This window comes from Physeter macrocephalus, chromosome 8 (genome assembly GCF_002837175.3).
Source record: "Physeter macrocephalus isolate SW-GA chromosome 8, ASM283717v5, whole genome shotgun sequence".
In the NCBI taxonomy this organism is placed as follows: Eukaryota; Metazoa; Chordata; class Mammalia; order Artiodactyla; family Physeteridae; genus Physeter; species Physeter macrocephalus.
Genome location: NC_041221.1, coordinates 237,252 through 251,391, shown reverse-complemented (window position 1 = coordinate 251,391; position 14,140 = coordinate 237,252). Strand labels below are relative to the sequence as shown.

Sequence of the window (14,140 nt, the reverse complement as noted above, 5' to 3'; positions counted from 1 at the left end):
ACTTTGCTGTACACCTGAAACTAACACAACATTGTAAATCAACTATACTCCAATAAAAATTAACAAAAAAAGAAACGTGTTTGCTGTTTGAAAAAAATGAATAAAAAGACCAGATTGTGAAAAGACATGACATATTCAGGGAACTTTGTATTGAGTTTGGAACTAGAACATAAATGGTGGGAACAAAAGGGAGCAGGGAGGAGGAAGTGGGACAAGGGAAGAAAAAAGTGCTAGAAAGATGACTGGAGAGGTCGAGGCCAGATGGTGAAAGATCCCGAAAGCTTCCTGAATTTGGTCTTTAAACTGTAGACTCAGGATTGCCACCTCAAATATTATACCTCTAGAAGCCAGGCACAGAAGAATGAAGTAGGTGTAGTGTAAGAAAATTAACTGCCAGAAATAGTATCGAGGTTCTTAATTTTTGAACTGTGGGTATGAGCATCTAACGTACAGTGGAGAAAGTAACAAGAAACAGTAACTACATTTTAAGTTCAAAGTAGACATTGAAAAAAGATACAATTAGTTGAAAATAATTTGTTTCTGTGAAACTGGACATCTGATACCTTTTCTTTACCTAGTTATCACTGTCAGCTCTGGTCTTCAGGTCAGTTCAGAATTCAGCGTTGACTCCTTTAGCTTTTAGCTTTTTATACTGTTTCATTATTCTGTTTCATAATAAAACTGTATACACATGAGATTATAGGTAAAATTCCAGTGTCTTAATGTCATCATAGTTTTCAGAATTATAATTCACTAACTTCCTTTGTAGCTCTTTATTCATGTATCAATATTGAGAAAGGTAAACTGAATAATGTTAGTTCATTTTAATTATGTTTTAAAATAGAGAACCTTTTTTGAAATTAGGCCAAGTGCTATTGTTTTGAAAAAATATCTAGTCCATCATTTTCATTTCTGGTCACTCATTTCAGTTTAGAAAGTAGTACAGATTATTATTCCTTGATAAATGATTTTCCCAAACACAATTTTGCTAGGTATGAACAAACTGAATGACACATTTGGATCTTCAGACATTCTTACGGAGGAATAAGAAATAGATGAGTTTAGATGGCTGTGATGTCATCCTGGACATTGAACTGAGGCATTTTCCTATTAGGTGACAATGAATACATTAATTTCTTTCAACAGTTCAAGTATTTTCTTTCTTTGTCACAAAGAATCCTTTAATTTTTAGTACTGGAAGCTACTATATTGTGTATCAATCAAACAAGCCACTGACTGTGTTTCAAAACAAAGGAGTGTATCTTATATCCTGATCATTGTATTGATTTTTATGTACATACTAATGTAATTTGTAACCATTTTAGCCCAAAGAGATTTGGTTAGGCTTTGGGTATGTGGAAATGAGTGTGTCTGCCCACAAGGAACTCCTGGTCTAGAAGTTGCTATCATTAGACTTGTCCTAGGGTAGTTGCTTAATAAATATTTGTTGAATGAGTGGATGAATGAAAAGATATCCATTATGAGTTAATTTTGCATCACTACACAGTATACATATGTGTGTATACATACTATTTATACAAAAGTTGGAAATAAAAAATTTCATGAAACAGTACTTATTCTTACCATATGTGATGAATTCTGATTTTTAAAATTTTGTTCTATTTCTTTAAAATGTTGTCATGGCCCATTAAGTTGATATCATGAGCCTCTAATGGCTTGTAATCGCAACTTTAAAAACATGGTTCTGATGTTTAGGAAACTAGGAAATAGCTCCTAGGATCATTATTGTTAAGTTCTTGGTGACAAAAATATTTATCTTTGGCGAACATTGCAATAGATGCATAGGCTAGGGGGAAAAAGTCCTCAAATAGAAGTTTGCTTCATTGTGGGAATTGTCAAGTAATTACTCCAAAGAACTCAAAGTTAAATTTTGAACTCTTCCTTGACTCTGACTTTTTTTTCTCCCTACTTTCTTACCAGCCTTCAAACAGTGGCCGAGCTGCAGAACTCCTTGCCAAGGAACAGGGAACAGTGCCTGGATTTATTGGTTTTGGAACATTTCACAGTGACCTAGGCTATGTTCCTGCTATTCAAGGAGCTGAAGAAATAGACAGTCTTGTGGATTCTGATTTCCGAATGGTGCTGCGGAAACTTTCAAAGAAAGATGTCACGACAAAACTTAAAGCAAGTTTTATTGTTTTCATTAAAATGATCAAGAAAATCTTTTTGTTAAAATGTTATTGGCATATTTTATGTAAATAAGAATGAAGAATCATCACTAATAAGTACTTTTAAATCAAGAATTGTCACTAATAAGTACTTTTACAATTGTACTTTTTTCTGACACAGACTTTAGGTTATACTTATCTTCTGGGTTATAAGTTAGTTTGTTGTTCTGCACTGTTTAGAATCACTTTGGAATTCTGACTTTACATTTTTTCCTATTAAGTAATGTAATTTTGACTCTGTAATTTTAAATGGTTTTTTTTTGGTTTGTGTACGTTTTATATATTTTGTAAAACAACTGAAAAGTTTCTACCATAGTAACCTATAAAGGAACTCTTCATATTAGTCCCATATGGCACAAACAGGGATGGTGTATTCCCACGTTACATAAAATAGACTAAGCTTCTAGAACAGCATAAATATAATCAACAGCCAATATTATGGCTGTTGATCCTTAACGATTTTAATAATTTATTTTAGGCTATGCAGGAATTTGGAACCATGTGTACAGAGAGAGACACGGAAATTGTAAAAGGAGTTCTTCCATATTGGCCAAGAATTTTCTGCAAAATTTCACTAGTAAGTATTAAGACTTGACTAGTTTATTTCTGTTGTTTTCTTTGTTTTGTTTTTTGTTTTTGGTTGAAGTTGTGGGGACTATCAAATTTATATGATTTATTTTTGGTGAGGGTTATGGAATGTTATGTCAATATTATTATGCAGATTGGATCATGTTGGGTTGTAAAAAGGAGTCTGTTAGGTCCTTACTATAGAATTACCTAGATACTTTTAAGTCATAGTAAATTTTGACAATGTAATTTCTTTGTATACTTGCTGCAGAAGAATGAGAATGAATTGCTTATTTATTCCAGGCTTAGCCCTGACTCTGTCTTGAGTACAGTCATTTTTATCTTATTGGGAAAAGGAAAAATTAATCAGTTTTTTAATATAATTATTGATTTTAGTTTAGCTTTGTGCATAGGTGAATTCTTATTAATGGGTCTTCATCGCATACCCAGAAATGTCAGTATTTATTTTTGTGGGTTAGAGCTGTTTTAAACCATATTATATTTTCAATAGGATCATGACCGCCGGGTTCGAGAAGCCACACAGCAAGCTTTTGAAAAACTTATCCTTAAAGTTAAGAAACACTTGGCTCCTTACTTAAAAAGTTTAATGGGCTATTGGCTAATGGCTCAGTGTGATACTTACACACCAGCTGCATCTGCAGCAAAAGATGCTTTTGAAGCAGCTTTCCCTCCAAGCAAGCAACCTGAAGCCATAGCATTTTGTAAAGATGAAATTACAAGTGTAAGTCCTTGGAACCATTCTGTATCTATTTTTTAAAGTATTTAAGGGATATAAGGCGTATTACAAAGGCAGCTCTTTTACCTAGCATTGTGAGGGTATGAGAAGTGAAATATTTTCAGTGGAAGATTGTGTTTTTTAAATGGTGTTTATCAAAGTTGACCATTTTGGCTTTTTAAACATAATTAACTTTTTGGATTGGATCTTTCTGAATGATTTAAGCTTTCCCTGTTTATTTTAATGTTTTAATTTACAGTATCTAAAAAAATTTAGATATGTGCTTTGTAATATATAATCTAAAAAAAGAATACATCTAAAAATCCAATCTAAACTTTTTTTCCTCATATTTCCAAATCAATACATATATACAGATCTGTTTCATCCTGGTATTCCTTTGTATATATAGATATACAACAGTTTATTTAACTTCTTTCATTTTAATACACATTTGGGATTTTTCCCTAGTTTTTTTTTAAGAATAGTTTTATTTATTTATTATTTTAAAAAATATTTATTTACCCGGTTTTTTATGATAACAAACCCTGTGCCTCAGTGAACATTCTTGAATAGGTTTCTTCATACCCTGTAGGAATGGGAGTTACCAGAACTTCTAGTAACTGTATGTTGGGTCAAAGAGTTTAAATTTTTTATAGATATGGATAAACTGCCCTTCAAAGGGCCATACAAATTTGTACTCCCATTAACAGATATACATTTCTCCAACACTTGGCCAGCAGTTTTGCCAGGCCGATATCAGCCATAACTTTTGTGGCTTTTAGTTTGTACACAATACTGTCCTTCCTCATTTTTTCTCTCCTTATTTGCTATTCCTGATATACGGACTGGAAAAAACTAGACGCTAATTTGTTAGTATTATACCAAGAAATAAAAATAGATGGACTGTGAGTCCATTGAGGAGAAGTAAAAATTTTTTAAAAAAAGATAATGCTTGCCTTTATTTCTTTATTTAGTACTCATATTTCCATAGCACCCTATGTATAATCCTACTTAAACATCTTCCCTCCTCCTCCTCCCTCATTTTCTCCCTGCTTCCCTCCTTCCAGTTAGTCGACCTTTCTGTGGCTTCCCATTATACTTACAAGTCCAGATTTCTTATCTTGGCCTACAAGGCTCTGCATGATGTGATCCCTTCTTACCTATCTGATCACACACATACACACACACACACACACACACACACACACACACACACACACACACACACACACACATATTCTAGTTCCCCCTTTAAGTTCTTGGTTCTTACATTCTTTATTTTTCTGTTGTACCAGAGTTGTTTTTCTAGGGTGATGGTTTGTAGTTGTGTGGTTTCTTTTGGCTGCACCGTGTGGCTTGTAGGATCTTAGTTCCCGGACCAGGGGTTGAACTGGGGCCCCAGCCTTGAAAGCGCTGAGTCCAAGCCACTGGACTGCCAGGGAATTCCCTAGGGTTTGTAGGTTTAATCATGCTCTCAAAGGGAGTTCTCTATCCCAACTGTAAATTAAATATCATTGGTTTCTTTAAAATATCAAGTGATGAATGTTATGAGTGAAGTATCATGAGTTTGGACACTTAAGAGTTTTAGAAAATGGATTTTGAGATAATTAATTTGGCTTTTCATAGTTTTGTTTATTTGGTTGGTTTTTTGTTCTTGGTTTTATTATGGATGGGTAACTGATCATTGGATATGTGGATTATTTTCTCCATTATTTTACCTTTAGTTGGATGTGTCACAGATATACAAATATTGGGTTTGAACTTTCCTAAGTTCAAAACAAATTTATTAGAGAGGAGTTAGGCAAATGAGATCAAAATGTCATAGTGTCTGTAAGAGAACACGGGCTCTGGGTCATACCACTGGGTTCTAGTCCACTCTGCCATTAGTTGGGGTGTTTGACCACGGGCAAGTTTCTGTGTTTACATTTCCTCATCTGTTAAAGTAGGAATTAACTTGTACTTCATCGAGTTGTTTTGAGGATTTAGTTAATGCATGGAATGTGCTCAAAGCAGTACTTGGTAAATGGAAAAACTCAGTAAATGTTGGTTATTATTATTGCTGATAAAATTGATACTGGAACAGTGGACTTGCTAGTACTCTACCCCAGAAGTAAGCAGACTTACTCAGCATTTCAAATGGAACCTTAAACCTTCCTCCATGATGGAGCGGAGCACAATGTGTGTTCTCTGTGAGCAGGGCGGTGCTCAAAAAAGAGGGGCGAGGAAAGCAGAGCCTAATTCACTCCCAAACTTACTAATCGGACATCCCATTCACTTCACTGCTGTGTGCAAGAGGAATGGAGAAGCAAGAGGCCAGGAGTATTGAAGGGAAAATTCCTCTCAGTGGAAACTGGAGGTGTTTGGGAGGAGTACCTTATCCTTCTTTACCCCAGCAGGTGCCAACCTTGGGGATCGATAGGGGAAAAAAATTGGTAAAATTCAAACCTTTTAGTTTTGCTACTTAATTTTGCTACTTTTGTGAGAAAGGGGATAAAAACTTTTAGTTAAGATTAAGTTTATGTTCTGTCTCTTCACCACTGACGATTCAATAAAATCTCAAGGCTATGGCATTTTTCCCCCCTCTATAGGTGCTGCAGGATCATCTTATAAAAGAAACACCTGATACACTCAGTGACCCACAGTAAGTTGTATTGTTTCTGTGTAACTCAGATTAAGTGAAACTATGTTTCACTCATAGGTAATAAGATAATAATTTCAATGTGACATTTTTTAAAAAAGGGATGCTACATGTAGAGGTGAAAATACTTAATATAGTGCTATTTGCCAGGTGCTGTTTTAAGTGCTTTTACCTGCAAGTTGTCCCGCTACTTAACTTGAATTATCTGGGAGCGCATGTGTTTGGTTCTTTTACAAAGAGATGTTTTTAGGTTTTTTCCACATTTGCCTGTTGACAGTCATAGCAGGAACCATTTTAAGGTCTGGATGAAAAGAGTTGAAGAACTATGAATAGTTCTATTGTAAGAATAGTAAGATGTACCATTTACTTTTTACTCTTGTGTTCTAATCAAACTATTAAGAGTCTGTAAGGGAAAGTACTCTTAGGTGCAGTGTTATTTATTCTCTAATCATCCAGTTAACTGCTACTGAGAGAAGTGTACATGCACACTTATTTCAAGCCATAACTCTTTATTTTCACCACCTTGTATTATTCGAATAATATGTGGTTAAAATTCTATGTATATTGGCATTTTGCGGGGGTTTGGCACAGGGAGAATGAATATAGAGATAAAGCAACTTTGGTAGATATTCAGTGATAAAACATTTAAAATAGAAGTGCTGAATATGTAGTTTGTCTTATTCTCAATCCTTATATGTATTTATTTTCTTTTTACATCAAGAACTATTCCAGAGGAAGAGAGAGAAGCTAAATTCTATCGGGTTGTAACTTGTTCCTTATTGGCATTGAAAAAATTGCTTTGCCTCCTACCTGATAATGAGCTTGATTCTCTGGAGGAGAAATTTAAATCTCTTTTATCACAGAATAAGTTTTGGAAGTATGGAAAACACAGTATACCTCAGGTATCTTAATCTTTTTTATTTTAACATTCCTCTGATTCCTTTTTCTCCCCTGATCTTGTTATTTTTTATTTAGGCTTCATGTTTATTGTTTAAAATTCTGCAGACACATTTTTGTGACGGGACTGAATTATGAATTACCTCTCTTACTAGAATGTTCTTGTATTTTCATTTTTTAATTTAGTTGTTTGGACCTCAGATTCAGAGTTGAATCATCATCTTCCTCTGTTCATGGCACCTTAAAACTGCTGGGTGTGTGCAAGTCTCTTCCTTGTAATGTATTTATTTTTTCACTTTTGTCTGTCTGTCTCCATTTTCCACCTCCACCAGCTGCCCGTTCTAAGTGTGATTAATGTATGTGCTTTCGTCTGTGCAGTCGATTCTCATTACTTACTGTGATTATATTCTGTGAAGCCCACGAACACTGAGTTAGTGAATACCGAAGCATCGCTCTTAGGGGAAATGCAGGATGAGGCTCCTGTTAGTCTTGTCACGACATTTTTGACAGTTGGTCGGTACATAACCTTGTTTTATGTGTGTCTGTTTAAAGACACCTTATTTAATGTATATTGTTGATTCACTAACTTTGAATTCCCACACAACAGCACTAGACATCATGCCTGAATGAAGTTTATCTAATTTTCTCTGTTAGGCATGTCACAGCCTTTTTGCATGTGTTTTTAATTCACATAAATGATACTAATGATACTGTGTTCTATTTCATCCCATTTTATTGCTTTTTACATAGTAGTTTTTTAAAAAAATTTTTATACATGTACTTTTTGTTTGTTTGTTTAAAGAAATATTTATTTATTTATTTATTTAGGCTGCACCGGGTCTTAGTTGCGGCATGCGGGATCTTTTTTTAAATTAATTAATTAATTAATTAGTTTTTTTGGCTGTGTTGGGTTTTCTTTGCTGCGCGTGGGCTTTTTCTAGTTGCGGCGAGTGGGGGCTACTCTTCCTTGCACTGTAGGTGCGAGGGCTTCAGTAGTTGCGGCACGCGGGCTCTAGAGCGCAGGCTCAGTAGTTGTGGCGCAGGGCTTAGTTGCTCCACAGCATGTGGGATCTTCCTGGGCGAGGGCTCGAACCCGTGTCGCCTGCATTGGCAGGCAGATTCTTAACCACTGCTCCACCAGGGAAGTCCCAAGCTCGCAGGGTCTTTTAGTTGCGGCATGCGACCTCCTAGTTGTGGCATGCATGCAGGATCTAGTTCCCTGATCAGGGATCAAACCCAGGCCCCCTGCATTGGGAGCACGGAGTCTCACCCACTGGACCACCAGGGAAGTCCCAGTAGTTTTTTAAAAAGTACTAAGATATTTAAATCCATTACATTCCTCTGTGTATATCTGGCCCATGGCTTCTAACTGATGTGTAGTATTCAGAACTTTGCATTCATTCCATTTTACCTGTTCACTTCCCCAGTGATAGAGACCCTGATTGCCTTTGACTCCCTGCTCTCACAAATAAGGCAGCAGTGAGCATCTTCACTCATGTTTCCCAGATCTGTGAGAATTTCTTTTTCTGAAATTCTCTTAATTTCTGAATTGCGGAGTCAAAGAGTATAGGCATACTTAATTTTCTGAAGTAGTGCCAGATTGCTTACCTGATTGGCTGCATTAGTCTAGGCTCAACTATCAATACATGATGACTACTATATATCCTTATACTGTAGCCAGGACTGGGCATCATTCAACTTCCTATTTTTCAGTAGTCTAGTTAGGAGTTCAAATGATACCTTTCTTTAATGTTAAGTACTCTGCTAACTAGTGACTTTTAACACCTCTTCATAAGCTTTTTAGTTTTTTATGTTTCCTCTGTAAACTACTTATTCATATCTTTCCCCCCTTTTTTTCTATTGGAGTTCTCTTTTTCTTATTTTACTGGAGTTCCTTGTATATTTTAAATATTAGTCCTTTTGTCATTTTTAGACATTGTAAATAATCTCCCATTCTGTCACCTTTCATGTGTCCTCTTTTATAAAGAAATCTTAATTTTGATGTAATCAAAACCACTGATTTTGCCTTATGAAGGCCTTTCTCACTTTTTTTTTTTTTTTTTTTTTTTTTTTTTTGGCGGTACGCGGGCCTCTCACTGCTGTGGCCTCTCCCATTGTGGAGCACAGGCTCCGGACGCGCAGGCCCAGCGGCCACAGCCCACGGGCCCAGCCGATCCGCGGCACGTGGGCCCAGCGGCCACAGCCCACGGGCCCACCCGCTCCGCGGCACGTGGGATCCTCCCGGACCGGGGCATGAACCCGTGTCCCCTGCATCGGCAGGCGGACTCTCAACCACTGCGCCACGAGGGAAGCCCCCCTTTCTCGCTTTTAAGCCATAAAAATATTGTTATATTTAATAGTTATATCTTTTTAAACAGCTGTATTCTTTTTTAATAGTTATATCTTTCTTAACAGTTAGATCTTTTAATCTCTTTAGTTTTATCTTTCATATGAAGTTTTTAATCCATCAATAACCCACCTTTTTGTGTGGTGTTAAGTGGAGATCTAGTTACATTTCTCTTCATGTACAGTGAGCCACTTTTCCTAACATCACCTAGTTAAACTGTTCATTCTCTCTCTATTGATTTATGGTCCTGCCATTATGGTATATTAAGTTCCCATATGTTCATGAGTTTTTCTCAAAACTCTATCTTCTGATCTATTAGTCTTTGTTTCTTCTTATGCCAGTACCACTGTTAAAATGACATTATGGTATGTCCTAATAATTGCTCAGGTGAGGCACTCTTTTTTTCATCTTCAAGACTAAGTTGTTTTAGAATGTTATTCTTCTGTATAAATTTAAGTAAATTTATTTAATTCCTCAAAAAAAAAAATCTAACTAGAATTTTGATTGGGGTTCCACTGAATGATTTGGGGAGACTTGCTGTTTTTAGGTTATTGAACCTGATGTTATAATTATCTCACAATTTATTCAGAATAGGTATTTAAAAAATATCCTAGAATAACTTTTTAAACATTTTATTAAGGTATGATTTACATACAATAAAATGCATTCATTTTAAGCTTACAGTTGAAGATTTGACAGAAGTATACATTCATCTTCATGTACATACCCACATAACCACTACAATCAAGAAGTAAAACATCTTTATCACCCAAAATTGGTTCCTTGTGTCCGTGCAAGTCATCCTCTCCCTTAACCTAGGCAACTATTTATCTACTTTTCTGTCACTACAGATTCAATTTGTCTTTTTTAGGTTTTCATATAAATGGAGCCATATATTGCTCTGTATCTGGCTTCTTTTCTTTTCTTCTCTTTTCTTTTCTTTTCTTGCCGTGCAACACAGCTTGTGGGATTTTAGTTCTCCAACCAGGGATTGAACCTGGGCCCTCTCCAGGGAGAGTGCAGAGTCCTAACCACTGGACCACCCTGTATCTGGCTTCTTTTGCTCAGCGTAATGTTTTTAAGATTCTTTGTTGTTGCTTGTATCAGTATTTCAAAGTGGTTATACTGTTTTACACTCTTAATCAGCAGTGTATGAGATTTTTAGTTCCATATCTTTACTTCAATATTGTCCGTTGTTTTAAGTCATTCTCTTGGGTGTGGGATCGGGGATCGGCAAATTACAGCTCATGGGTCAAAATCTGGCACACCTGACCTGTTTTTGTAAATCGTTTTTGTATTGTATGTGGCTGCTTTGTGCTAACATAGCAGAACAAAGTAGTTGCAACACAGTCTGTATGGCTTGCAAAGCTTAAAATATTTGTTTTCTGGCTCTTTAAAGAAAATGTTTGCTGACCTCTGGGGTAGAGACTTTACATTGTGGTTTTAATTTGCATTTCCTTGATGGCTAATGGTATGGAACATCTTTTAATGTGTTTATTGGCCATTTGTATTTCTTCTTCTTTTTTTTTTTTATTTGGCTGCACCACTTGGCTTGCGGGACCGTAGTTCCCCAACCAGGGATTGAACCAGGGTACCAGCAGTGAAAGTGCTGAGTCCTAATCTCTGGACTGTCAAGGAATTCCCTATCTTCTATTTTTTTGAGGTGTCTGTTTAACCCTTTTGCTCATTTTTAATTTAATATGTTGTAGTTTTTATATGTAAAATTTCAACTTGATTTTTGTATTTTCTATTTCTTTGATGAAATTTTCTACTTTTTTAAGACTTTTTTTAAGAGCAGTTTTAGGTTCACAGCAAAATTGAGGAAAAAGTACCAAGATTTCCCATATATCTCCTGCCCCTCACATACATAGCTTCCCCCATTATCAACATCCTCTCACCAGAGTGGTACCTGCTTTTTTTTTTTTTTAAACAGTTGATGAACCTACGTTGATACATCATTATCATCCAGAATCCATAATTTACATTAGGGTTCACTGTTGATGTTGTATATTCTGTAGGTTTGGACAAATGTATAACGACATGTATCTGTTTCCTATTTTTTCATTCATTGTTAGCATATTTTTCTTTACCTCACTGAGTATAGTTATAATAGCTGCCGTAAAGTACATGTCTGATAATAACATCTGGAATCACATTTTCTTGGCTTTCGTATGTTGAGGGATTTTAGATTGTATCCTACACGTAAATATTTAGATTGCATTCTAGACATAAATATTTAGATTGTATCCTGGAGTGTTATGTTTTGGAGACCGGATTATTTTATATTGCTCCAAAGGGCATTGATGTCTTTGTGTTAGTGGGCAATCAACTTGGTTAGACTCAACAAACTCTCATTCCTGCAGTGGGCATGGTTCAAGTGTCAACTGTAGATTTAGACTGTTTAAACAGAACGTGGGGGTTCTCTTCTTTCTGGAGTTCCCTACTACTCTCTTGCCATCTTGGTTACCCTGGGCTCCTTTTCCTGGTTCTTTCAGTTCCTCCAACTAGAGGGATGTCAGGCTTTCTGTTGCGGTTGTAGCTGCCCCAGTGCCTCTGTGGTGGGGACTGCGTCCACCTTCAGGGCAAAACTGCACAAAATGGGAACTCAGTATGTGTGATTGCTTACTCCAAGTTATGATACCCCCTCCAAAATGTGTATTTCAGTCTTCAGAGCCCTTGGATAGTTTTTTTGTGTTGGGTTCACAGAGTCTATAGTTGTTCTTTGCAGGAAGATCAGTGTATCAGTCTATCACTACTTGATATTCTTTTGCCTTTTTTTTTTTTTTTTTTTTTCGCGGTACGCGGGCCTCTCACTGTTGTGGCCTCTCCCGTTTCGGAGCACAGGCTCTGGACGCACAGGCTCAGTGGCCATGGCTCACGGGCCCAGCCGCTCCGTGGCATATGGGATCTTCCTGGACCGGGGCACGAACCCGTGTCCCCTGCATTGGCAGGCGGACTCTCAACCACTGCGCCACCAGGGAAGCCCTCTTTTGCCTATTTTTAAGTTGGGTTTTTAGTTTTTATTTCTGAGTTATGAATATGCTTTAGTTATTCTGAATACAAGTATTTTGTCAGGTAAAGTATCATGAATGTTTTATTGTAGTTTGTGGCTTGCCTTTTCACTTTTTTTCCATGGTTTTTGGAGAGTAGGTGTTTTAAAGTCCCAATTATCTTTTTTTTTTTTTTTTTTTTACACTTCATACTTTTGATTTCTTATATAAGGAGTCTTTGCCTACTTGAAGGTTGCAAAGATTTTTTTATATTTTATACTAGAAGTTTTATAATTTAGGTTTATTTAGAGTTAATTTTTGTGTATGGCATAAAGGTGAGAGTCAGATTTTTTTTCATATAGGTATCCATTTCTTGAAAGACTACCAGTTCCTCCTAACCCCACCACCCTGGCACCTGTGGCAAAATTCAGTTGAACATATGAGATTTAAATTTTGGACTCTTACTCCATTACATTTTATGTCTATCTTTACACCAGTACCATACTTTCTTGATTATTACTGTTTTACGGTAAGTCCTGAAACCCTCTAACTTTGTTCTTCTTTTTCAAAATTATTTAGCCTATATTAGGCCCTTGCCATCCTGGAATAGCATTTTATAATATACTCCATACTGAACATGACTTCATGGTTTTTTGTTACTATTATAAAATGGGTTTCCTTTTTTGATTCCATTTTCTATTCTGTTTCTACTGCTGTATAGGAAATCTATGCTCTTGTGCGTTAATTTTGTATCCAGCAACTCTTCTGAACTTCTGTTCTTTTTTTTAAATTTTAATCAATTCTTTTATTATTTACAACAATCTTTTGATAATTTCTGCCAAATGTGTTCTGATATATTCTTTTTTTTTAACATCTTTATTGGAGTATAATTGCTTTACAATGGTGTGTAAGTTTCTGCTTTGTAACAGAGTGAATCAGCTATACCTATACATGTATCCCCATATCTCCTCCCTCTTGCATCTCCCTCCCTCCCACCCTCCCTATCCCACCCCTCTAGGTGGTCACAAAGCACCAAGCTGATCTCCCTGTGCTATGCGGCTGCTTCCCGCTAGCTATCTATTTTACATTTGGTAGTGTATATATGTTCATTACACTCTCTCACTTTGTCCCAGCTTATCCTTCCCCCTCCCCATATCCTCAAGTCCATTCTCTGATAGGTCTGTGTCTTTATTCCCATCTCGCCCCTAGTTCTTTAGAACTTTTTTTTTTTATATTCCATATATGTCTGTTAGCATACGGTATTTGTTCTCTTTCTGACTTACTTCACTCTTTATGACACACTCTAGGTCCATTCACCTCACTGCAAATAACTCAATTTCGTTTCTTTTTATGGCTAATATTCCATTGTATATATGTGCCACATCTTCTTTATCCATTCATCTGTTGATGGACACTTAGGTTGCTTCCATGTCCTGGCTGTTGTAAATAAAGCTGCAATGAACATTGTTGTACATGACTCTTTTTGAATTATGGTTTTCCCAGGGTATATACCCAGAAGTGGCATTGCTGGGTCATATGGTAGTACTATTTTTAGTTCTTTAAGGAGCCTCCATACTGTTCTCCATAGTAGCTGTATCAATTTACATTCCCACCAACAGTGCAAGAGGGTTCCCTTTTCTCCACACCCTCTCCAGCATTTATTGTTTGTAGACTTTTTGATGATGGCCATTCTGACCGGTGTGAGATTATATCTCATAGTTTTGATTTGCATTTCTCTAATGATTAATGATGTTGAGCATTCTTTCATGTGTTTGT

General features: G+C 36.3%; 1 protein-coding gene across 1 annotated transcript in view; it reads left to right on the top strand.

Annotated features, from left to right (window-relative positions):
- The window catches only part of LTN1 (listerin E3 ubiquitin protein ligase 1), a 65,390-nt gene that overhangs the window by 3,076 nt on the left and 48,174 nt on the right, over positions 1-14,140 (top strand). The window contains exons 2-6 of the mRNA XM_024120167.3: positions 1,942-2,145; positions 2,668-2,766; positions 3,268-3,498; positions 6,081-6,133; positions 6,852-7,032. Coding sequence (XP_023975935.1) covers positions 1,942-2,145; positions 2,668-2,766; positions 3,268-3,498; positions 6,081-6,133; positions 6,852-7,032 — 768 coding nt within the window. The remainder of the gene's footprint in view (positions 1-1,941; positions 2,146-2,667; positions 2,767-3,267; positions 3,499-6,080; positions 6,134-6,851; positions 7,033-14,140) is intronic.